Source organism: Loxodonta africana, chromosome 16, assembly GCF_030014295.1.
Source record: "Loxodonta africana isolate mLoxAfr1 chromosome 16, mLoxAfr1.hap2, whole genome shotgun sequence".
Lineage (NCBI taxonomy): Eukaryota > Metazoa > Chordata > Mammalia > Proboscidea > Elephantidae > Loxodonta > Loxodonta africana.
The window spans coordinates 9,511,321-9,538,262 of record NC_087357.1 but is presented as its reverse complement, the minus strand read 5'-3'; the positions used below and the strand labels follow the sequence as shown (position 1 = coordinate 9,538,262).

The following is a 26,942-nucleotide window of genomic DNA, read 5'->3' as shown; positions in this document are numbered from 1 at the left end:
AAGGAGAGCTAAAGTCTCTTCTGGGAGGCAGCCTGGCACAAGGGAAGGGCACCAGGCTTCAGAATCTGACAGACCTGGGCCCAGACGCCAGTCCTGTCACAGGGTGCTCTCCCCTGGGAGCTTCGGTGTCCTCATGTGCAAGGGGGACAGCAGTTCCCACCTCTCGGAGCTGCTGGGCAGATCCAGTGGGATCACAGCTACAGAACGTCTCATTTAGGTGTTGGCAAACTACAGCCCGAGGGCCGGATCCAGCCCACTGCCTGTTTTTGTGTGGCCTGTAAACTAAGAATGACTTTTACATTTTTAAATCATTAAAGAGAGAGAGAGACTAATATTTTGTGACTTGTGGAAATTTTTATTAAAATTTAAATTTCAGTGTCTGTAATAAATTGGAACACGGCCACGCCCATGTGTTTCCACCTTGTCTGTGGCTGCTCTGGTGCCCAGATCAGCAGGAGGGGCTGCAGAGACCAGGTGGCCCACAGGGCTCAGTATGTGTGCCGTCTGCACTTCACGGAAAACTCTGTCAGGCCCTGGCTGCGCCCCACCCAAGGCCCAGGGAAGGCTCTTAGTAACTGTCAAGTTCCCTAGCCTTCTCCATCTTTCCCCATGTGCTGTGCTTCTCAATCTGGGGCATTTTTGCCTTCCAGTGGACATCTGGCAATGTCAGGGGACACAGAACTAGGTGTCACAACTTGGGGGGCTGCTATTGACATCTAGTGGACAGCCACCAGGGATGCTGCTAAACATCCTATAAAGCACAGGACAGTCCCCTCCTACTCCAAGACACACACACCCCAAAGAATTATCTTGCCCAAATGGCAGTTGAGCCACAGTGAGAAACCCTGCTACAGCTTAAGTAGGAAGTCCAGACTGAGTTACGAGAACCGAGAAAGTGGCTGACATTAGCTGAGTGTCAACCATGCTGAGGGCCTGTGCCAGGCAGGAAGCCAATAGTCCACCTCCTTTGCATGTTAGGAAAGGGAGGCTCAGCAAGGGCTAGCGATCAGCCCAAAGCCACACAGCGGGGTAGAGGCTGTGTTGGTATCTGAATCCCTACTCCACATACCATGGCATCAATCTTGCTAACAGCTGAGTTACAGACAAAGATATAAGGGGCCAGTTTACACCTGTGCCAATTCTTCTCCCCTGAGGGTTGACAGTCTTGGCTGGGTCGATCTTGTGAGGCAGGGAAATGGGCCGGAAGGGGGATTGGGGCCTACATCAGCCTCCTGTTGGCAGGCATAGCCTCGTGGGATGGTAGGTAGGGCAAGGGGTGGGGCGGGGGCCCAACTGGAAGTAAGGAGCCAGGGGGCCAGGGAGGGAAAGAACACACTAGGAACCTGAATAATCTGGAAATAATACCCTAATTGGTGAGCCACTGTACCTTTCTTACAAACCGCTCCATTCCAGGTATTTTAATAAAATTATATTCTTAAGAGGAAACATTATCTGCTGGTGTGTAAGCAGATGTAAGCTCGATGTTCCATAAGTCAGAAAGGCTAACCACCAGACCACCCAGCTGAACTCCAGGCACCACTGACTATCCTGCGCTCACTACTGCAATTTCCAGAACAATCCCTCGGAGAAAGGAGACTACTCTCCAACACCCCTTACAGTTTTTGGAAGGCCAACACTGCAGTTTCTCCACATCGTTAGTTCTTGGGTTGAGCACAGATAAAGCTGGCTTATTTTAGGGGCCCTGCTATAGAATGGTATCTGACTGGAAGAACCAGAACACCCTCAGGGAGGTAAGAAGCTGACCCTGTGAGGGGCAAAAAGAATCATGGAGATAGCAGATCCAGGTATTCCCTCTGTGCCCACTCTGACCACGTGCTCTGGGGTAGACCAGAGGCTAGCTAGCTGTATGATTTAAGCTGTGTCTCCGCAGCATCAGGCTCCTTCTCTCACGTTCACAGGCTGCATGTGCATGAATTCAGTGGGTCCAGGATGCGACTCCACATCACGGAGAGGCCCAAGACTTACCATGGACAAAGGTCCAGAAAGGAGGAATTCGGCTGGAGGTCAGGAAGGGCTTCACAGGAGACGGTGCAGTTTAACCTGGGACTTCAGAGTCAGTAGGACTCGGGTCAGGAGCAAAGCACCCACTCTGGGGCACACCGAACTGGCAGTAACTGGGTGCTTTCAGAAGACGTCTGTAGCCCACTGGCAGTAGGTGATCAGATCTCAGGGGTCAAAGTCAAGCAAGTGATGAGAATCTGAAGTGAACGCACATTAGACCACATATGCTGACGTCGTTGTGTAATGTGCACAACACAGTAGGAACTCCATCTACGGTAGCTATGGTTACCGTTGTCATTTTGGGAGTCCCCTGGGTACAGGTGGACAGTGGAGTCAGAGAAGAGAATGGCATTGCCAGTGAGAGCCCGTTAGCCCAAGTGGGCCTAGGAAGAAACTCAGGAAGCCAACAGTGAAGGCAAAGTCAGGGGGAGGACTAAAACACAAGAATGAAAAACATATGAGAAGAAGCAAGAGAGAAGGGGTCTCGGGAGCCAAAGGAAATGAGGATCTCAGGGAAGGGCTGAATCAGTGTCAAGTAAGAGAGGAAATGGAAGGTTTCAGAAACTCGGAGGCCCCCCCAGGGCCCTGGCCAGAGCAGTTCTGAAGAGGTGGTGGGAGAGCAGGCTGCGACCGAGGGAGAGGAGGAGGAAGCTAAGGCAGACCACCCTCTGAGGAGCCAACTGTGAGGGGCTGAAGGGGGCGGTCACTAAGAGAAAGCCAGGCTCCATGTCCTCAGCTGTGCAGCACACCAGGCCCGATGTGCAGATGAGAAGCCACCGCTGCGATTTAATTTAGCTGCTATTCGATACCCGCTATTTGAGACGTGCAATATGCTAGGGGAAGCTTTGGTTTCATGTTTTAAACCCTCTGCCTTTCTATTTTCCATTTCACACACTATTCCCCTAATTCCATTCTCACGAGAGAGCTGGAAATTGGAAGTTTCCCGGAGCATTCACAGGCTGAGCTGCACGGAGGTCATCGCACCATCAATCACGTTTCGACATTCTTTGTCGGGTTCCAGCATTCATTTTTCCAAGACATGAAATTGGAGATAGGTCCCCAAAGAAACTTGAGACATTCGATCTCACCTTATGTTTGTGCAGTATTTTCTAGTTAACAGAGTATTTTTACAGTCATTGTTTCACCTGACTCTTACAATGACCCTAAAAGGGAAGGAAATCAGTTAAGTTTTATTTCCACTTCATAGACAACAACAACAGGCAAATAACCTTGAAGCTGGAGGCTCTCCAACCTGCATAAGGCCACATTCTCTCCTCTTCTCTTTCAACTAAAACATCAGCAGCAAGGATGGCCTGATCCTGGGTTTGGAAAGGACACGCTAACATCCCAGCCAGGGTGAAGAAGGGTGGGGAAGGTGGGAAACAGAGAGAGAAAACAGCTACACACTTTTGCAGCTTTGGCTTAGGCTAGTTGACCAGCACTCCTGAGCTGGATACAGCATCCATTTCCCCTAGTACTTTGGTTCTAAACTATGTGCTCATTTGAATCACCTTATTAGAATCATCTTTAAAACTAGATTAGAATCAGCTGGGTTCTACCCTAAACCAATTTAGTCAAAATCTGGAGGGCTGAAGCCTGGACACCCCACTATTTATGAAAGTTTCTGGGTGACATTCTGATTGCTATGCAGCCAGCGCTGAGAACCACTGCGCATGGTAGTAAGTCAATGATGCAGTGGAAACCAAGTTAAACCATGGGCACCCTTCTCTTTGGAGCCATCTGTGATGGCTCCACCACCCACTTTGACAGCCAGATCCAAACACAAAGGTTATCTTGCATGTCTCTAATCTGATGGCAAGTCCAACTGGCTCTCTTCCAAATATGTCCCCAATCTGACCGCCTTTCGCTGCCACCCGTGAGCAGGGTCTGAGTGACCTCCCTCTCCACCTTGGACAGCTGCACTGGCCTCTTCACCGCTCCCCTAGTTTCCACTCTGGGCCCCATGGTCCAGTCCTCCCACGGCTGTCAGAGCCCTCAGCTACAAGACACTCACAGACCCAGGCTCAAAGCCTTCCACCACCTTACGATCCCGGAACCACCCTATCCGGGCCCTGCTGACCTCTGCACACTCCCGCCTCTGCTCTCTGTGTTCCAGCCTCATGTTCTCTGTTCTCTCTGCCTGGATGCTTGGCCTGGATCATTGCATGGCTGGCTCACAGGTCATTTCCTTCAGATCATCACTCAAATGCCTCCTCCCCAGGGTAGACCTTTTCTGACTACCCTGTTCACAACAACGCTCCCACCTCTGACCCTCCACCCTTTGCTCTCTGCATTTTTCTTCAAAGCCCTCAGCAGCACCTGTAGTCACATGGCTGGGTGGTGTATTTCCCCCTGACACTCAGGTAGAAAATCCCTCAGGGCAGAGATGTAGCCCCAGTCTCAAGAACAGGGCCTAGTGCAAAACAAGCATGCAATAAATGCCTGCGAATGAATGATGAAATCCCTGGGAGTCGTCAGTCATTTAGCCCAAGGTGCTTTGGGACAAAGTCCAGTGGGGCTTGCGATCAGTTTTGCCTGTTGGTCCCAAAGGTGGCCTTGAACACTGGCCTCATGGGATGAGGGTAAGCCCAGGGTGGTCTGGGGAGGGGTCTGGGGGTGGAGAGCAGGTGGCCACACTGTGATGTGCTTCATATGCTGGGCCTAGAGCTGGGCTTTGTGCTGAGGATGGCTTCAAGCTGAACCGTGGTAAGTTAGAGCTTCATTTTAGGAACATCACTCTGGCAAGTTGTCTGGAGGCAGGCCAGAGGGGACTTGGAATTTCAGGTTGCCTCTCTAAACCGTGGTGGTGCAGTGGTTAAGAGCTACGGTTGCTAACCAAAAGGTGAGCAGTTTGAATCCACCAGGCGCTCCTTGGAAACCCTATGGGACAGTTCTACTCTGTCTTATAGGGTCACTATGAGTTGGAATCGACTCGACAGTTTTTTTACGGGTTATCTCTATTCACCGCCAAAGTCCCTGAGGTCTGTGGCATTCCCAGGTAGAAGCAATCTCCTCAAGCTGCCAGTTCCTGGTTATTGGCTTTCTGATAGCCAGCCAGGTGGAAACGACAATGGGAAGTCAGATGTTGCTGGGTGATAAGGAATACCCTTCACTGTCGCGAACACTGAACGTCACAGGGAAGAATAATCGCAGGGGATTCGTGGTATCATTTGACATGCCACAAAATCCAAACATTTAACTCTCAGAGAAAGAGGGCTACAGTTTATCTTCTTCTCAGGACAAACGTCTGTTTTCCACAGCTGCTGTTTCAATGGTGAGGTCCTATGTGACCCACTCACCCTGACCTGGTGCCTATCTGGGCCCCTGCTGCTCCTGCAGACTTGATCCCAAGTCTGTCTACTTCTCTTGCTTCCCACACTCCAGACACACCAGGATCCTCCCTGTTTCTCGCGCACACCAGCTCTTCATAACTTACTGAGAAAGTTTCAAAGCTTACCACCTTCTTAGAGAGGTCTTTCCTGGCCAATCTGTCAAAATAAGTCTCCTCAGTTATGCCAAAAGCAAAACCCAATGCTGTAGAGTCAATTCCAACTTGAAGCGACCCTACAGGACAAAGTCGAATTGGCCCATAGGGTTTCCAAGGCTGTAATCTTTATGGAGGCAGACTGCCACATTTTTCTCCCATGGAATGGCTGGTGGGTTCAAACCGCTGCCCTTTCAGTTAACAGCTGAGCACTTAACCACTGTGCCACCAGGGCTCTGTCTTAGTCATCTAGTGCTGCTGTAACAGAAATACCACAAGTGGGTGGCTTTAACAAAGAGAAATTTATTTCTTCACAGTAAAATAGGCTAAAAGTCCAAATTCAGGGTGTCAGCTCCAGATGAAGCCTTTCTTTGTTATCCTTCTCATCAATCTTCCCCTGGACTAGGAGCGTCTCTGTGCAGGGACTCTGGGTCCAAAGGACGTGCTCTGCTCCCAGTGCCTCTTTCTTGGTGGTATAAGGTCCCCCTGTCTCCCTGCTTGCTTCTCTGTTTATACCGCAAGAGACTGCCTCAAGACACAATCCAGCCTTGGAGGTTGAGTCCTGCCTCACTAACAAAACTGTAGCCATCCTCCCTCATTAGCATCATAGAGGCAGGATTTACAAAATATAGGAAAATCACACAACACTGGGAATCATGGCCCAGCCCAATTGATATACACATTTTAGGGGGGAAATAATTCAATCCATGACAGGCTCCTCTGTCCTTGGTTAGTCTCTATAAAAGCTTGCTGTTTTTTTTCTGAATGCTTATCACCAACTGCATCGATTTTATTTCATTTCCTTCACTAGAATATAAGTGGAGAGGGGCAGAAAGCAGGTCTACTTTCTTGACTGACTGTGTACCCTGCCCTGGCACATAATAGGTGCTCAGTTAAAGACTGGCTGACTAGAAAGAAGGGGGCAAGAAATAAAACAGGAAAGTGGGAAAGCAAGAAAAAAAACCTAGAAGTCCACGTTCTGAGGTAGAAAAGGTACAGCAGTGCTGTGGAAATCTGCGCCAACACAAGCATGTTTCACACATCAAAGATGTACTCTATAAGCGCAGCTGAAAATTAAAATTTCGACTGTTGTGCTTAATAGCAACGGCAGACACACCCTTCTATACCATTAACATGTATATCATCCACCCCACAGAGAAATCCAGCAAATACGTATCATACATTAACAGACATTTACATGCATCCTTTCTCACACAGCGTCTTGGCAGTTACTCACCAAGTACAGGTCCATGCTGTAATTAGACAGCCATATGCTGGTTCCAGAAGCCCGGTGTTGAGATCAGCCCCACGGCATGACAGTGCAAGATGCTGTTCCCTAACATGCCTGGGTCCCTATTCCCTTAAATAACATTGGCAACTCAGAGTTACTGTAGTGCAGTAGGGGTGTGCCTACTACCCACATGGTTCTAGTTTTGGAGGCAGAATCCCAGGGGAGTTGGCGCATCTATCAAACAATAATGGTTTTTCCTGGCTTTCTACAAAAACGGTGCTGGTGACCCATACCCATCAGGCAGTAAGCTTGGTCAGTAGATGTGACTGGCTCCTCCACTAGCATCCTTGCGATGTGTGTGAGCTGGCTGGGGGGAACTCAGGACAAAGCTGGAGAAATCTAACTGTCCGTCCCAGTGGAGGACCCATAAACCCCTCAGTTGGGAAGCCCACAGGTCAGGTTGCCAGACAAAGTATAGGATTGTCTAGTTAAATTTGGATTTCTCATAAACAACATTTGTGTGTGTGTGTAAGTATGCCCCAAATATTGTATGGGATATACTCATACTACCAAAAAAAAAAAAAAATCATTCCTTATCAGAAACCCAAATTTAACTGGGCATCTTGCATTTTTATTTGTAAATCGGGCAACCCTACCTAAACCAGGCCCCATTATAACTTCTACCACCCAAGAAACATTAGATTGTTCCATATCTTATATTATTAATAGCCATATATATTTTAAATAGACATACTTTCTTTTCTTAAAAAAAAAAAAAAACACTGGGAGGCGGGGCCAAGATGGCTGACTAGGTAGACACTACCTCGGATCCCACTTGCAACAAAGACGTGGAAAAATAAGTGAATCGATCACATACATGACAATCTACAAACCCTGACCATCAAACACAGATCTAAAGAGTTGACCTGAGTGACAGGGGAGCGAAAAGCCACTCCCTGAACCAGTGACAGCTTCTGGAATCCACGACCCGCTCCACAGCCTTGAGCCCTTGCGGTTCCCTGGTGCCGAGTGCCGGGGCTGAGAGCAGCTTGCTGAGGTGGGGGAGGCACGGGACACAGCCCTAACCCCTAGCCGCTGGGGTAACCTCCATAGACACTCAGCCAGCGCAAGCAGGCTGCACACCGATGCGGCTAATGAGAGAACAAGCAACCACGGGGAAGCAGCGACTGTTTACGGAGCCTGAAGCCAGCGTCCCAGTCAGAAAACCTTGGCGCCGGGCTTCGGACTGGGCACCGGGGAGCTGAGCATGGCACCCTGAGACGGCGCGAACACAGGACGCTGCCCTAGCTCCCTGAAGTGACCTCCAGGGAAGCCCAGCCAGCGCACGCAGGCAGTGCAGCGACACGGTTGGCAGGAGGAAAAGTCACCAGGAGGCAGCGACTGCTTTTGGAGCCTGGAGTGTGGCATCCCAGCTGGGGAACGTTGGCGCTGGGTTTTGGATCGGGAGCAGAGGAACTGACCACGGCTTCTGAGACAGCACATGCACAGGACATTGGCCTGACCCTCAGGGGCAATCTCGACCCAGCCAACGCACACAGGCTACACACCCCTCGGGAATCTCAGATAAAACAGTCTTCACCAAGCAAGATAAGTAACTTTGTCTATATGCTGGGGTGCTACTCTCTCCTATCTAACTGATCCCTCCCCTCCCCTTCCCAGGAGGCTTCATTAACATTGGAATTTCCCGGGCCAGAGAGTGAAGTGCTCTGCGTGTTTTTTTTTTTTTTGTCTTTTCCTAACCCATTCTCCTGGCCTGAGAGAAGCAGCTACAAAAAACCCAGAGACCAAGAATCCTTCCCTGACTTCCCGAAACTGGACTAAAAATACAGAAACAGCTCCAGCCAAGCATGTGAGATCCACAGTCCTGGGCTTTCATCCCTACAGGGAACCAGGTGGCTTTTATAATGCAAAGGCAATTCTGATAGTGATCTGACTGTTACTGTTTTAGCGGATTACTGGAAAGACAAGTTTCCCAGGTCTGATATTTCTACCTATTAAACAGAGCCCTCACTGACCCACAACGGGGAACTGAGGGCTAAAGCTCCACCCAAACCACCTAACCTCCTGCCATAGGGGTCTGAGGATAGTGACATCTACCAATGTGTAGAGGTACATGCATTGGGTGCCTAAGGTACAGCTGCAGAGCCCACCCACCAAAGTGCTTTAGGAATAGAGACACACCTTCCTCACTGGCACTTGGGGGAAGCCTGTCAGCATCTTGCCCCCCGCTTGGAATGTGACCCCCTGCTGCTACTAGAATCTGGTGCACACAATTATCACCACTACTCCTCTAAGCGAATAGGTGACAGTCTACCCCACATACTCAGTGACCCAAAATCAGATTCTACTCAAGAATAGTGAATGGGTTCTTAGCCTTATATTTCTGGTAATGGCCCAAACCAGCTGATAAGAGGACATAAGTGATTCAAAGGCTACAACAATCAAGACAGCACAATCTAGTAGCCCATTTACCTATACTGAAAGAAAACAAAACAAGATAAGATTCAGTAAGCAAATATGAAATAAATCATTAAAATATCTTATAGATGGCTCTGAGACAGCAGTCAATATCAAACCACATAAAGAAGCAGACCATGATTGCTTCTACAACTCCCCAGATTAAAGAATCAAAATCTTTCCCAAATGAAGATACAATCCTGGAATTGTCAGATACAGAAAATAAAAAACTAATTTACAGAATGCTTCAAGACATCAGGGATGACCTCAGAAATGAAATAACACAATCTACAGAAAAAGCCAAGGAACACACTGATAAAGCAGTTGAAGAAACCAAAAAGATTATTCAAGAACACAGTAGAAAAATTAATAAGCTGCAACAATCCATAGAGAGACAGCATTCAGAAATCCAAAAGATTAACAGTAAAATTACAGAATTAGACAACTCAATAGGAAGTCCGAGGAGAAGAATCGAGCAATTGGAATGCAGAGTGCGGGAGCTGGAGGAAAAGACAATTGACACCAATATAGTTGAAGAAAAATCAGATAAAAGAATTAAAAAAAATGAAGAAACCCTAAGAATCATGTGGGACACTATCAAGAAGAATAACTTGCCTGTGACTGGAGTTCCAGAACAAGGAGGGATGACAGAAAATACAGAGAGAACAGGTGAAGATCTGTTGGCAGAAAACTTCCCTGCCATCATGAAAGATGAAAGGGTATCTATGCAAGATGCTCATTGAACCCCATGTAAGATCGATCCAAAAAGAAAATCACCAAGACGTTATCATCAAACTTACCAAAATCAAAGATAAAGAGAAAATTTTAAAAGCAGCCAGGGATAAAAGAAAGGTCTCCTACAAAGGAGAATCAATAAGTTCAGACTACTCAGCGGAAACCATGCAGTCAAGAAGGCAATTGGATGACATACATAGAGCACTGAAGGAGAAAAACTGCCAGCCAAGGACCAATTATCCAGCAAAACTCTCTCTCAAATATGAAGGTGAAATTAAAACATTTACAGATAAACACAAGCTTAGAGAATTTGCAAAAACCAAAAACAAAGCTGCAAGAAATACTAAAGGAAATTGTTTGGTCAGAAGATCAATAACATCAGATAACAACACAACACAAGGTCACAGAACAGAACATCCTGACATCAACTCAAATAAGGAAATCACAAAAAGAAATTAAAATTAATTTTAAAAAGAAAAAAATGCTCAAAACAGGGAATCATTGAAGTCATGGTGTAAAAGATCACAATAATCAAAAAGAGGGACTAAATACACGAGGCATAGAACTGCCATATGGAGAGGAAAACAAGGCGATATAGGACAATACAAGTTAGGTTTTTACTTAGAAAAATAGGGGTAAATATTAAGGTAACAACAAAGAGGTCTAACAATTTCATAACTCAAAATAAAAACCAAGAAAAACATAACGACTCAGCAAGCATAAATTTGACTACTATGAAAATGAGGAACACACAATTTACAAAGAAAAACATCTCAGCACAAAAAAGTAAGTGGAAAAATGAAATTGCCAACAACACACACAAAAAGCAATCAAAATGACAGCACTAAACACATACTTATCTATAATTACGCTGAATGTAAATAGACTAAATGCACCAATAAAGAGACAGTCTCAGACTGGATAAAGAAACACGACCCGTCCATATGCTGCCTACAAGAGACACACTTTAGACTTAGAGACACAAACAAACTAAAACTCAAAGGATGGAAAAATATATCAAGCAAACAACAATCAAAAAGGAGCAGCAGTAGCAATATTAATTTCTGACAAAATAGACTTCAAAGTTAAATCCACCAGAAAGGATAAAGAAGGACACTACATAATGATTAAAGGGACAATTGACCAGGAAGATATAACCATATTAAATATTTATGCACCCAATGACAGGGCTGCACGATACATAAAACAAACTTTAACAGAACTGAAAAGTGAGATAGACACCTCCACAATTATAGTAGGAGACTTCAACACACCACTTTCGGAAAAGGACAGGACATCCAGTAAGAACCTCAATAGAGACACGGAAGACCCAATTGCTACAATCAAGCAACTTGACCTCATTGACTTATACAGAACACTCCACCCAACTGCTGCAAAGTATACTTTTTTTTCTAGCGCACATGGAACATTCTCTAGAATAGACCACATATTAGGTCATAAAACCAACCCTTGCAGAATCCAAAACATCGAAATATTACAAAGCATCTTCTCAGACCACAAGGCCGTAAAAGTGCAAATCAATAACAGAAAAATTAGGGAAAAGAAATCAAATAGTTGGAAACTGAACAATACCCTGCTAAAAAAAGACCAAGTTATAGAAGACATTAAGGAGGGAATAAAGAAATTCATAGAACGCAACGAGAATGAAAACACTTCCTATCAAAACCTCTGGGACACAGCAAAAGCAGTGCTCAGAGGTCAATTTATATCGATAAATGCACACATACAAAAAGAAGAAAGAGCCAAAATCAGAGAACTGTCCCTACAACTTGAACAAATAGAAGGCGAGCAACAAAAGAATCCATCAGGCACCAGAAGAAAACAAATAATAAAAAGTAGAGCTGAACTAACTGAAATAGAGAACAGAAAAACAATTGAAAGAATTAACAAAGCCAAAAGCTGGTTCTTTGAAAAAATTAACAAAATTGATAAACCATTGGCCAGACTGACTAAAGAAATACAGGAAAGGAAACAAATAACCCAAATAAGAAACGAGATGGGCCATATCACAACAGACCCAACTGAAATTAAAAGAATCATATCAGATTATTATGAAAAATTGTACTCTAACAAATTTGCAAACCTAGAAGAAATGGATGAATTCCTGGAAAAACACTATCTACCTAAACTAACACAATCAGAAGTAGAACAACTAAATAGGCCCATAACAAAAGAAGAGATTGAAAAGGTAATCAAAAAACTCCCAACAAAAAAGCCCTAGCCCGGACGGCTTCACTGCAGAGTTCTACCAAACTTTCAGAGAAGAGTTAACACCACTACTACTAAAGGTATTTAAAGCATAAAAAATGATGGAATACTACCTAACTCAGTCTATGAAGCCACCATATCTCTGATACCCAAACCCGGTAAAGACATCACAAAAAAAGAAAATTACAGACCTATATCCCTCATGAACATAGGTGCAAAACTCCTCAACAAAATTCTAGCCAATAGAATTCAAAAACATATCAAAAAAATAATCCACTATGACCCAGTGGGATTTATACCAGGTATACAAGGTTGGTTTAATATTAGAAAAACCATTAATGTAATCCACCTTACATACAAATAAAACAAAAGACAAAAACCACATGATCTTATCAATTGATGCAGAAAAGGCATTTGACAAAGTCCAACACCCATTCATGATAAAAACTCTCAGCAAAATAGGAATTGAAGGAAAATTCCTCAACATAATAAAGGGCATCCATACAAAGCCAACAGCCAACATCATTCTAAATGGAGAGAGCCTGAAAGCACTTCCCTTGAGAACGGGAACCAGACAAGGATGCCCTTTATCACCGCTCTTATTCAACTTTGTGCTAGAGGTCCTAGCCAGAGCAATTAGGCTAGACAGAGAAATAAAGGGCATCCGGATTGGCAAGGAGGAAGTAAAATTATCTCTATTTGCACATGACATGATCTTATACACAGAAATGCCTAAGGAATCCTCTAGAAAACTACTGAAACTAATAGAAGAGTTTGGCAGAGTCTCAGGTTAAGATAAACATACAAAAATTACTTGGATTCCTCTACATCAACAAAAAGAATATCGAAGAGGAAATAACCAAATCAATACCATCTACAGTAGCCCCCAAGAAGATAAAATACTTAGGAATCAATCTTACCAAAGATGTAAAAGACCTATACAAAGAAAAGTACTAGTGCAAGAAACTAAAAGGGACCTACATAAGTGGAAAAACATACCTTGCTCATGGATAGGACGACTTAACATAGTAAAAATGTCTATTCTACCAAAAGCCATCTATACATACAATGCACTTCCGATCCAAATTCCAATGACACTTTTTAATGTGATAGAGAAACAAATCACCAACTTCATATGGAAGGGAAAGACGCCCTGGATAAGTAAAGCACTACTGAAAAAGAAGAAGAAAGTGGGAGTCCTCACTCTACCTGATTTCAGAACCTATTATACAGCCACAGTAGTCCAAACAGCCTGGTACTGGTACAACAACAGACACATAGACCAGTGGAACAGAATTGAGAACCCAGATATAAATCCATCCACATATGAGCAGCTGATACTTGACAAAGGACCAGTGTCAGTTAATTGGGGGAAAAGATAGTCTTTTTAACAAATGGTGCTGGCATAACTGGATATCCATTTGCAAAAAAATGAAACAGGACCCGTACCTCACACCATGCACAAAAACTAACTCCAAGTGGATCAAAGACCTAAACATAAAGACTAAAACGATAAAGATCATGGAAGAAAAAATAGGGACAACATTAGCAGCCCTAATACAAGGCACAAACAGAATACAAAACATTACTAAAAAGGACGAAGAGAAACCAGATAACTGGGAGCTCCTAAAAATTAAACACCTATGCTCATCTAAAGACTTCACCAAAAGAGTAAAAAGACCACGTACGGATTGGGAAAAAATTTTCAGCTATGACATCTCCGACCAGCGCCTGATCTCTAAAATCTACATGATTCTGTTAAAGCTCAACCACAAAAAGACAAACAACCCAATCAAAAAGTGGGCAAAGGATATGAACACGCACTTCACTAAAGAAGATATTCAGACAGCTAACAGATACATGAGAAAATGCTCTCGATCATTAGCCATTAGAGAAATGCAAATTAAAACTACGATGAGATTCCATCTCACTCCAACAAGGCTGGCATTAATCCAAAAAAACACAAAATAACAAATGTTGGAGAGGCTGTGGAGAGATTGGAACTCTTATACACTGCTGGTGGGAATGTAAAATGGTACAACCACTTTGGAAATCTACCTGGCATTTTCTTAAAAAGTTAGAAATAGAACTACCATACAACCCAGAAATCCCACTCCTGGGAATATACCCTAGAGAAATAAGAGCCTTCACACGAACAGATATATGCACACCCATGTTTACTGCAGCACTGTTTACAATAGCAAAAAGCTGGAAGCAACCAAGGTGCCCATCAACAGATGAATGGTTAAATAAATTATGGTATATTCACACAATGGAATACTACGCATCAATAAAGAACAGTGAGGAATCTGTGAAACATTTCATAACATGGAGGAACCTGGAAGGCATTATGCTGAGTGAAATTAGTCAGATGCAAAAGGACAAATACTGTATAAGACCACTATTATAAGTTCTTGAGAAATAGTATTAACTGAGAAGAACACATTCTTTTGTGGTTACAAGAGGGGAGAGGGAGGGAGGGTGGGAGAGGGTTATTTAAACTGATTAGTTAGTTTTTTTTAGTTAGTAGATAAGGAATACCTTAGGTGAAGGGAAGGACAATACTCAATACAGGGAAGGTCAGCTCAACTGGACTGGACCAAAAGCAAAGAAGTTTCCTGAATAAACTGAATGCTTTGAAGGTCAGCGGAGCAAGGGTGGGCGTTTAGGGACTATGGCTTAAAGGGACTTCTAAGTCAATTGGCATAATAAACTATTATGAAAACATTCTGCATCCCACTTTGAACAGTGGCGTCTGGGGTCTTAAATGCTAACAAGTGGCCATCTAAGATGCATCAATTGGTCTCAACCCACCTGGATCAAAGGAGAATGAAGAACACCAAGGTCACATGATAACTAAGAGCCCAGGACAGAAAGGGCCACATGAACTAGAGACTTACATCATCCTGAGACGAGAAGAACTAGATGGTGCCCGGCCACAACCGATGACTGCCCTGACAGGGAGCGCAACAGAGAACTCCTGAGGGAGCAGGAGATCAGTGGGATGCAGACCCCAAATTCTCATGAAAAGACCAGACTTAATGGTCTGACTGAGACTAGAAGAATCCTGGCGGTCATGGTCCCCAAACCTTCTGTTGGCCCGGGACAGGAAACATTCCCGAAGGCTACTCATCAGACATGGAAGGGACTGGACAATAGGTTGGAGAGAGATGCTGATGAAGAGTGAGCTACTTGTATCAGGTGCACACTTGAGACTGTATTGGCATCTCCTGTCTGGAGGGGAGATGGGAGAGAAGAGATGGTTAGAAACTGGCAAAACAGTCACGAAAGGAGAGACTGGAAGGAGGGAGCGGGCTGGCTCATAAAGGGGAGAGTAAATGCGAGTATGTAGTAAGGTGTACATAAGCTTATATGTGACAGACTGACTTGATTTGTAAACTTTCACTTAAAGCACAATAAAAATTATTTAAAAAAAAAAAAACGCTTGGTTCCCCTTTTCCCCCATCTATCAGATTGCTCCTATTTTGCAGAATAATGGCATGAGGTTTTCTTTAATATGTACTGTTTTTCTTCCAGGAAACACCATCAATACTACCAAGCTTGACTTCTACTTCGTATATTTAATTTGCAACAGTCTCCATGAAACAGAAATATTTTAGAAGTGCAGACTTGGCATTTGGATCCTATAATTACATCACCAACCTTTCTTAATAAACAAACAAAAAAAAAACTTTAATAGTTGAAATTGCATACCTCTCTGGAAAATAAGTTAACAATAGATCATGATATCATTACTCACATGAAGGTGATCTACTGCAACCCTTCTAGAAAGCTTCAGGGGATTTTTTGCAATCTCAACTGCTCTTTTAAAAAATATGTTTCCAATTACGAAAAATGATCTAAAAATACTTCCCCATAACACAAGGACAAAGCCATCTGTATGATCTCCCCCAAGAGCTCATATTTCTATGGATTATATCACTTCCCAGTTTTCCTACAAGTCCTGAAATTTAAGAAAGACATGTCGATTTGGCAGAAAACACTCATCTAAATAGTACATTGAATCACTGAGCTTCAATTATTTTTCTATTATTCGCTTACATCACACGAGGCTCAAAGCAAACGTGTCAAAGTAAACCAGAGTCTAAAACTGCATGAAAACTTATTATAAACACTTTTTATAAAGACGCGTAAAACCATTTCTACCAATAATCGATCAATAAAAGTAAAAAATGTTGATGAAATATACGTGGATATAGAAAAATGCCTGGCACTCAAGCAAAACACAGAAGTTGCATATCTGAGAAGGTCATCATGGCTGTTCGGTAGGGAAATAACTTTCAGTAGGTGAGAATAATCAGCAGAACTGCTATGTCAAAATTGGTTTGTGTTTTATCTTCTTAGGCATAAAGCTTGCGTGGAGGATAAAGTTAGCATTAAAATGAGTAAAGAGAAAACTTGAATAAAAGAATATGAAGACAGTGTGATTTCAAAACTTTAGTGGTCTTAAAGTGGAGGAGAAAAAGCCTGACCTTTGAGTCCATGCCCTTTGTGGGGTCCCCGAAGTCTCCGAAGTCTCTGTTCAAAAGGGAGGCGCTGACGACTTGGTAAGCTTCTTTCTGGTCCCTCCTTTGGGTCGGCTGCACGGAAGGCAGTAATTTACTTCCCACGCTCACCCCTGGATCAAAAGGAAAACAGGTCAGCTTTTCATTCCAGGGGGAAGAGGTCGGCATCCAAAGCTTATTATATAAATGATTCAGGGAAACTATTCGGAAACTGAATAAACCCGGAGAAACACTATAATGTATTAAATCACATAAGTGTTAAAACTGATGAGTTCTCGGTGAATTTAGTTATAAAACTTTGTAACTTAAAGGAAGAAAAAGAAGTTCTTTGTTTTCCTTCAAGACTTTCAGCCTGTGCTGAGTTACTATCATAGTCGACGTAGATAATTCACTTCAAAAAGCAACAAAATGCCCAAACAGTGAATTCTTCAAACGATAAACTGATGCTTTTACCTCAGATCAGCTCACTATTAAAAGTCTTAGGGACTTCGTGCCTTAAGACTAAATACCCATTTACTTAAGTCACCGTGAGTCTGTTAAACACAATGCCAGTTTTCCCCTCTGTACTTACAGGACCTAATTTTATATGCTTCAGTAAGTGACTCTATAGACAAAATTAACTTGCCAGTTCAGACTGACTAGACTGGTTTATGTAAAGAGAAAAAAAAAGTCATTCAATAAACTATTATATGATCTTGTTTCTCGGTGTTTTGTCTGTCGGACAAGTTAATAAACCTACACAGGTCCAACTTCGCCCATCCCCATAAACAATCCTAAAGGCAAGTGGAACATTCTTCCCTTCTGGAGAGTTTATCGTTTTCTTCACAAATACGGTCATTTCTCTGGGCCTTTTGCCAATGAGGTCATGCTCCTGCTATTTGGGGTGACCACACTATGCCCCTCAAGGTAAAAGATGGTCCCTTTCCCTCACACGTTATTCCCATTTCTTCATCCAGTACTTGTAATTTTCAGATCTGAGTCATAATAGCACAGTTTTAAGTTACTAAAGAGTTTGCATTTATTGGGCACAAATGGTATTGAAATTTTAATCCTAGACATTTTACAGTTCCCCAAATACCTTTAAACCCACACCATTTTATCATTTTCGATGTGGAAGTCTGCAGTTATATTTAGGTTACAAAAGGATTACTGCTCGGGTATTCACGGGCTGACACAGCCTCTCCAGAAGATTCTCAAGCAGTCACAAAGCATTTAAAACACCCTGCGATTGATGACCGAGGGAACAGGACCAGGGGTGAACCGAAAGCTAGAGACATGGCTGGTGGCAGAAGGGGTTAGCTGGGCTGCTTGGCATGTGGGGAGGAAGAGGACAAGGCTGTGGGAACAGGCTGAGGAAGGAGGTGAGAGTGTATGATGCTCAGGGCTGAGATGAGCTGAGACTTCCGGGATGAACCTGGATTCAAGAGATGAGGGTTCTGATAATGTGAACACAGGGGGCTGTGGGATTAGCGGAGGGCTGGCTGGAGGAGGAAAGAATGGGCTGTTTGAATGGAAGACACCAGAAGTCCTTCCCCTGGCTGCAGAGGTGGCAGCCATTGGCAGCATGGAGTTCCTGAATAAAGGGACCTCCTCCCATGGCTTGAGTTCATGCCCTCTGGTGTGTTCAAGAGGGTGTGTGGCATTACTAGAAGCCACGACTTTACAGTAAGAGCTGCAGGAGCATCAGCACCATCTTGACCATAGGTTAGCTGTGATCCTTGGTCCAGTTGTTTGCCCAACTGTTTGTTCATTCACTCACTCACTCACTCATTCATTCAACAAGTCCTGTATTTATTAACTGTCCACCTTCTGACAGGCACTGTTCTAGGTGCTCAGGATCTGATGTCTTCCACTCAAATAGCCCCTTCTTCCTGCTTCAGGCCAATCCCTCAAGTGTCCACAGACATTACCTCCAGGAGCCAGTCCCCTCTGTCCACACTGCTGGAACCCTCACCTCTTAAATACAACATCACCCTAGAAGACTCAGCTCATCTATGTCCCGTGCACCTAACAGCAGGTCACAGATGAAGCTGCCACGGTGGGAGACAGACTAAATAAACGCAACCACTGCAGGGGGCAGCACTGGCCACAAAGCAGCAGGGGGACACTTGGCACCGTCTCTGTAACTCTCCTGTCAATCTAAAATGGTTTCCAAACAAAGTTAGTAAGAAGGATAAGGTGGTATGGAGTGGTGCCCGGGAGGGGTCTCTTGATGGGGCAGGGCTTAACCAGGCAGCAGGGCTCTGGGCAGCCTGGCAGGAATAAGAGTTACTTTTGGGGAGAGTCTTCCTTGCTGGTTACTCAAAGAGCCATGGGAAGAGTATGTCAGCTCTTCTTTTCTATAATATGGGGCAGAGTGTGGTGAGGCCAGGGAGGTCACCATGCCGAGAGCCCAGTTCATCATCTGGGCTAGGGAACTGCTCAAGCAATGTCAACAGGTTTCATCACTATCACTCTCTCAGCTTTGCCAAGTCCCAGGGCTCTTCCTCAGGACCCTCGGTGGAATTCACACGTTGGAATGTACAGAAACAAGGCAATTCTGAGGTAGTTACACAGCTCCTGCAGAGCCAAACCACTCAGTGCAATTAACTGAGCTGAGTTTACATGGGCGCTGGCCTGCCGCTTGAGTCGGATTACGCAGGCTTTGAAATACCAGCAATGACCAAGTGGGAACCACAGACCCATCTGAACTCTGCCCTCCACCACTGAAAACCATGCCAAGCGCTGACAGTTACCACGGGCATTATTTTAATCTTCTGAAAAGTAGGGCAACGCTGTTCAGAAAAGGGCTGTGAGCATATTTACATTTCTTTTACACAAATGAACCGGCTTGATTATAAGCTGCTCCTGGCAATTCTGTGAGTTAAGTCTCCAACACAAGTGAGTTGTTAAATTGAGTAGCTAATTGCAAATCCAATTGTTAAGGGCCTGTTAACTCAGGCCAAGGAAGGGTTCCAAAACTGTTCTTGGTGAACTGGAGTCTTGTACCACCTCCCCACTCAGCATGAGCAGGGAGGACAGGTATTTCAGCTGAGACTCCAAAGGGCCTGGAAGATTTGCACCCAGGCCTCAGAGACTTGGAGAAAAAGTCTGTGTGTTTAGTGGAGCAGCTGTATGTCTGTCTAAGAGGGAAGGGGATGAAATCCAGGTCTTCTGGCTGAACCAGCATGATGACTTGGCCAGCAGGGAACTAAGAGAGGCGGCAACTCTACATCCTTGACTTTGAGGAAACTTGGGAGGAGAAAAGACCTGGCAATCTGCTCCCATAAAGATTATAGCCTAGGAATCCCATATGGAGCAGTTCTACTCTGTCCTGGAGGGTTGCTATGAGCTGGAACTGACTTGATGGCACACAGCAGCAGGGAGGCCTCAGTGGTCTGGTGGTAGAATTCTCGCCTCCCACGCAGGAGAGCTGGGTTTGATTCCCAGCCAACGCACCTCATGTGCAGCCACCACTTGCCCGTCATTGGAGGCTTGTGTGTTGCTAAGAGGCCGAACAGGTTTCAGGAGAGCTTCCAGGCTAAGACGGACTAGGAAGAAAGGCCTGACAATCGACTTCCAAGAATCAGCCAATGAAAACCCTTTGGATCACAACAGTCTAACCCCCAGCCAATCATGGGGATGGCGCAGGACTGGGCAGCATTTCATCCTGCTCTGCATGAGGTTGTGTGAGTTGAAGTTGCCATGAGTCAGGGCCAACTCAGGGCAGCTGGCAACAGCAAGGGAGGCCATAGCAGGGCCTCCCGTTTGGCAATCGGGCTGAGCTTACACAAACCAAAGAACATCTTAGCTCTTGGGCTTGGTGGCAGAAAAGACACAGCATTTAGCCTCCTGAAGGCAAAACATCCAACAACTGAACACTACCCTTTTGCCCTACATATTCCCACATCTTAATCCAAGAGAAGTTCTTTTTGGCTAATTTTCTTCCTCCTCTAAGAGGCTTTTATTTCTAAATATTCCAAGAAGAATTCAGAGGCAGACTGTGCCAGCACTTGCAGGATGTCATACAACCTTTTTAAGCGATTGAGTAACTACACTATTTGCTGAGTACAGTATTTATTATCTGTGTACATGGATAACGAAGCCATCTCTCAACTTTTTAATTGGTCGCACAATATCCCCCCCAAGCAGTATCTGCAGTCAGAATATCATGTCTTATGAGCTTTGCTTATGTATTTATACACTGGTATTTCTTTTAGATGATGCAAATAAAAATTTTATTTGTGCTGCATGGATAAAAAAATAGACAGAATAAATTATACACAGCTGTGAGATATCAGAATGGATTTTATGGAGCAATCTTGTTGACAAACCATAAAAGTACGTCTTGAATGATGTGTATATTCAAGCCCCAGAAACCCAGATAAAAAATATGACCTTATAAAATAGACAGTTTGCATACATTTTGTTTTTCATAATAGTGGGGCATCAACAAAACTCACAGCTACCTAGGTAAAAATGTTGATAACTCAGACTGGGGAAGGGATTTCCGGCTTTTTCGTCTTTGGGGAACCTGGCATACTGTCTTCTTTTCTGATAAAATGGCAATTTGCTTCAGCACGAGAGTGGAAAGAAGTGCATTTACATAATCTGGTGTCTAACACAACTGTCTTCTGGAAAGATCAACTCTGCCTCCCAGGGGTTGTGTGTGTGCCTACTTGGTCTGTCTCCTTGTCTGTTTGTCATCTTCAAACTCAACTAAAGGCTGGTTAAGAGGGTAGTAATAAGCTCTGTTTCCCAAGTAAGAACCTTTGCAGCAATGGCTTTAAAGGTCATAGAAAAGTCAGCAAAGAAGATACCCTTAAAAGTGACTCCCGATCTCCTGCCAGGTTACCCAGAATCTGGGTGCCTGTGTAAGTCCTGCTCCACACACCCTTTCCTCGCCTGGGTTATCAAGTCCATTCCACCCTGATGCCCATCTCCAGGCTTCACATCACCAGGGGTGAGGACTTTTAGGACAGCTCAGAGATACCTGGACAATGAACATCTTGGAGCCATGAGACCTGGCCCTGGTCCTGATTCCTCCTCAACTTATAGCCCTTCAAAGTCTGCATCTGACGTTCTACCTTCTATGAAATGGGAGCCACATTCTCTCCCCTCACTATTTTTACTGGGTTAAGGAAACTCAAATGAGTCAATTCAGTAAATGGGCCTTCATAAAGCTTAATGCATAAAACCAGTGGAGGATATCAGAATCCAAGTTTCCAAACTTTTAGGCAATGTCTGTCTAACCAAACCACACTACAAGTGGGAAAATGACAACAACATACCGAAAATTACAAAATTCAAGGGTATAGGTGTCTGCTGGTATTCACCTGAGCCACCCAGTAGGCAGTGGAGAAATAAACCCTAATGAGATTACTAGGCAAGAAAAAACTCAAACATCAGACCTGGAAATCTGGCTTTAAAGAGAAATCATTACCAACACCTACATGAAACCTAAGAGAGAAGATCAATCTGAGACGCCAAAAGTCGAATTAAGATAAACAGTCATTTGAAAATCTGGTGAAAGAAAAGTTGAGGTTATCATGAGCTACCAAAAAAGCCAGAGGAAAGGGCCTGAGAAACTCATAAGGCATTTTTCTTGGCCCTGGATATCTGTGACCTAAAGAAAATCTTACAGAACTGACTGGGCAGCTCCTCGTTTCAGAGTAATAAATGGTACAATGCTTCCATGAAGGGTAAAAGTACTTCCTTGGTTCAGATTTGCATCTGCAATCGTAACCAATTAGCAATGTCATTCTTTCGCCTCATCTGCAGGTTCCCTGAGTGAAAATCAGTGATGCAATTTTAAGATACTATAGCTCAAGAGCTCATAGAAGAACCAATAGCAAGAGCTGGTCTGAAGAGAGTAACTTTACAGTAGAAAAATCTGACCAACCCTACACCTCAGCCAGCTGATCAAGATCAACATCAATAGAAGTAAATCTCATTGGTAGTATGTAGTCTTACATGATGTGAAGAAAATGGCACTTTATCTCTGTAATATGTGTTTTTTGTTTATTACTCCCCAAATTCCATAACCCAAGTCTAATCATGAGAAAAACATCAGATAAATTCCAATAGACAGGCATCCCACAACGTGCCTGACCAGTCCCCCTCAAAACTGTTACGGTCATCAGTAACAAGGAAAACCTGAGAAACTGTCACAGCTAAGAGGAACCTAAGGAGACGTGACAACTAAATGTAATGTGGTATCCTGGGTTGGATCCTGGGACAGAAAAAAGACATTAGGTAATAACTAACAAAATATGAGTACAGACTTTAGTCAATAAACAAGGTAATCAAAATTGGTTCATTAATTGTATCATGCTAATGTAAGATAACAGGGAAACCTAAGGGTGGGGTATATGAGAATTTTCTGTACAATGTTAATTTTTCTGTAAATCTAAAATAACTCTAAAAAATAAAGTCTATTAATAATTGGCAAATGTTGTGTCATATACAACAACAACAACAACAAAGAGTAGCCGCTGAGGCTGCTTACAGACAACGAAACACCTCATGGGATTTGATTTTTTGGTTTGGAGGTTTGGGGTCATGGTTTCATGACATATCCCAATTGATTGGCCTAATATTGTGTTTAGTGCTTCTGTTCTACCATCTAGTTCACTGCACAGTGTCTGGGGTCTTAAAAGCTTATGTGTAGCCATTCAACGTACAATTGATCTCTATATGCCTTGAGCAACAGAGGAAGGAGCTAATTGTCTCCATGAACAACCACCGCCCTTGCCATGAGACCAGAAGAACTAAATGGTGCCCAGCTACCACTAATGAATGTTTTGATCAAACATTCTGTAAGAGAATCCTGATCAAAAGGGGGAAAGTGAAACAGAATTTCAAATTCTCATGGACTCCAGACTCCCTGGAGCCATGGAAGCTGGATGAACCCCTGAAACTATCGCCCTGAGATAATCTTTAAACCTTAAACTAAAAATATCCCCCGAATTCTTCTTTAAACCAAACAACGTTGTTGTTATTGTATGCTGTCGAGTCCATTCCAAGTCATAGCGGTCCTACACAACAGAGTAGAACCGCCCCATGGGGTTTCTAAGGCTATAATCTTTATGGGAGCAGATTGCCACATCTTTCTCCTGTCGAACAACTGGTAAATTTAAACCACTAACCTTTCAGTTATCAGTCAAGCACTTAACTACTGTGCCACCAGAGCTCTTCCAAAACAAACATTAGTTTAGCTTAATTAGTAAAGAATGTCTTCCTTGAGCACTGTGCTCTTTTAAAGAACTATTATATGAAATCAAATTGTCAACAGCAACTTGAAAGATTAAACAGGAAGTTTATGTTAAGGGGGGAGGAACAATTCAGAAAGAGAGAGTGAAAATGGTTACACAACTCAAAGAATGTAATCAATGTCACTGAATTGTACATGTAGACATGGTTGAATTAGGTTAAGTTCTGCTGTGCAAACTTTCAACAACAAAAATATATTTAAAAATTCTATTTAATAAAAAAATTTTGAAGTTAATTTGAATCTTGCAAGGATCATCGTGTTGCTCTGGAGCAGTTCAGTATCAGAGGAATCTGAGATGACTAGTTGTCATGGATTGACCTGTGTCCATCCAAAATGTGTGCCAACTGGGCTGGACCACCATTCCCAGTACTGTGTAATTGTTCCCCATTTTGTCATCTGATGTCATTTTCCTATGTGTTGTAAATTCTACCTCTATGATGTTAATGAGGCAGGGTTAGAGGCAGTTATGTTAATGAGTCAGGACACAATCTACAAGATTAGGTTGGGTCATATCGTCAATCTCTTTTGAGATATGAAAGAGAGAAGCAAGCAGAAAGACAGAGGACCTTATTGCCACCGAGCAAGAAGAGCCAAGAGCATGCATCCTTTAGACTTGGAGGTCCCTGCTCTGAAAAGCTCCTAGTCCAAGGGAAGACTGATGACAAGGACCTTCCCCCAAAGCCAGTAGAAAAAGAAAGCCTTCGCATGGAACGGGCGCCCTCAATTCAGACACCTATTCCACTAGAGAGTGAGAGAATAACCTTCTGTTTGTTGAAGTCATCCACTCATACTACTTCTGTTTCAGCAGCACTAGATAACTAAGACACTGGTTATCACTGAAGGCTCCAAATACCAGCAAACTGGAGTGCTTGCCAGTGACCTCCAAAGAATGAACACTATAGGATTGCTCTTCCAACACTGCTCTTTATTCAGGCAGAAGAAAAGATGCAGTAACTGCAGGCAATCTAAGAGCACAGAGTAGCTAATTAACAAGGTGTCCTTGAGTATAAGAAGGCTGACACGTAAAAGAGTTTATCCTTAAGTATTTAAAGGCCTGTTAAATACTCCAGAGTGCTCTAGAGAACAGAAACAAGTTGAGATAAAACCTTACCATTGTTGGATTATTGGCTACAGGGCTCTGGGATAGTGCAGGGATGGGAAGGAGGATCTGCCACTTGGTCTGGGAAGGTGACACCCAGTGACTGTCACACAAAGACATTGATAAAAGGGTGCTGAAAGAGAATCCAGATCCTCTCAGAATCTAAGACTGAAGCTACCCACGCTGGCAGGCGAAATTACCAAGGTGCAGCCTGGTAGCAGGGAAGCAGACGTCGAATTTTGGATCAGAAGACACGCCCTGCATCTAACGCATGCTATGTATGTATGACCGTGGGAAAGCTATCTGCGTTCCTCGATACTCAGATTCTTTTCGTGTTGAACAAGGCCATGAACCACCGTCTGCCACAAAGGGCTAGCAAGAAGATCAAGTGAGATCATGAATGCAAAAATGTATGTGGACGCCATTCAGTTTAGTTTTTTTGTTCAAATCAGTTTGGGAAAAAAAAAAAAAAACAGAAAAATGTTCTTGCCTGTTTTCTTTGAGTGTTGGGGCTATGAAGTTATGTTTTTCCTCTTTATATTGCTAAGCATTTCTGATTTTCCTATAATCAGCACATCCTACTTTCATAATGAGAAAAATAAACTTTAAAAAAATCAATCATTTGGACTCATGATGACAAACCAACTCATTGAAAGGATTACTTTCTAACCAGCTTTGCTGGCATCAGAGATACTCACCCTTGGGCAAGCTAGAGGGCAGAGCCTATTTGGAAATAAGACCAATCAAATCCTATGGGTCAATTACAATTCTGAAAAGTTGTTTTACATGTCGTTTCAAAATTCAAAGAAAGCTAGTTATAGCTTCACATAATCGTTCCAAATGGACTCATACCCCAAGCACAAGTTGTCTTTACTGCACGTAAGCACAACTTTTTATGCCCAAAGTGGGGAGCAAAATCATTTACCACATTCACTGATATTTTTCTACCCATTTGCTGGTTTTTGGAAGCTAATAAGGATCCCATTTCACGAACGGTGAACCTGAACTACAGATGAACATGGGTATTTTCCTAAAGTTGCCCCATAAATAAATGGCAGAATTAAGGGCAAAATCCAAGCCCCTTGCATATCTAATGCATTGATCTTGTAAAGACATGCTACAGAAATTCATTTTTAATACTTTTGGAGGAGGGGAGGGAGAATTCTGCAATGTTTTCTTTGCCAAAAAAAAAAAAAAAAAAATGACGTAGAAGAGAAAAGGGAACTAATTATATGAAATCTATACCCTAGGAACAGTTTTTGGAAGTTGACAGCAACAGGAATAACAATGGAAACCAAATCATTCCATTCACTATTGTAAACCTATTAAAAGGAATTAAACAACAACAAAGTAATTGTGCCTCTACGCCGAGGACCTGATCCCCCTGACCAGCCCTCTCTATATACTTGCTGTGGCCTCTGGTATCGCTGACCGTGATCTGAAATACACACTCACTTTGGCAGCTCTTAAATCTGGTTTTCTTCCACTTCTCTGACCACTCTGCCTTTGTCCACTCACTCTTCTTTCTCCAACTTCCTTCCATTGACGATCCCCCATCTCAGATCCTGGCCATCTTCCTTCCTACCCTTGCCGATTCTGACTCATAGCAACCCTATAGGACACAGGAGAACTGCCCAGAGGGTGCCCTTGGCTGTAATCTTTATGGAAGCAGACTGCCATATCTTTCTCTCACAGAGCAGCTGTGGGTTCAAACTGCTGACCTTTTGGTTAGCAGTCAAGCACTTAACCACTGTGCTACCAGGGCTCCTTACTCTCTACCCCTACCATCTCTCAAAGGACTCATTAATTTTTAATCTAAGGTGGCCCAAGTCAATGTTTTTCCATCTGATCATTCCCCCAATCACAGACCATGTTCCCGTATCTAT

The 26,942-nt window shown here is 43.6% G+C and overlaps 1 protein-coding gene across 2 annotated transcripts in view; it reads right to left on the bottom strand.

The window, feature by feature from the left end:
- The window catches only part of ADAM12 (ADAM metallopeptidase domain 12), a 377,170-nt gene that overhangs the window by 318,827 nt on the left and 31,401 nt on the right, over window positions 1–26,942 (bottom strand). For both annotated transcript variants that reach the window (XM_064269188.1, XM_064269189.1), the window contains exon 2: window positions 16,673–16,818. In XM_064269188.1, coding sequence (XP_064125258.1) covers window positions 16,673–16,684 — 12 coding nt within the window. In that variant the 5' untranslated portion in view covers window positions 16,685–16,818. The remainder of the gene's footprint in view (window positions 1–16,672; window positions 16,819–26,942) is intronic.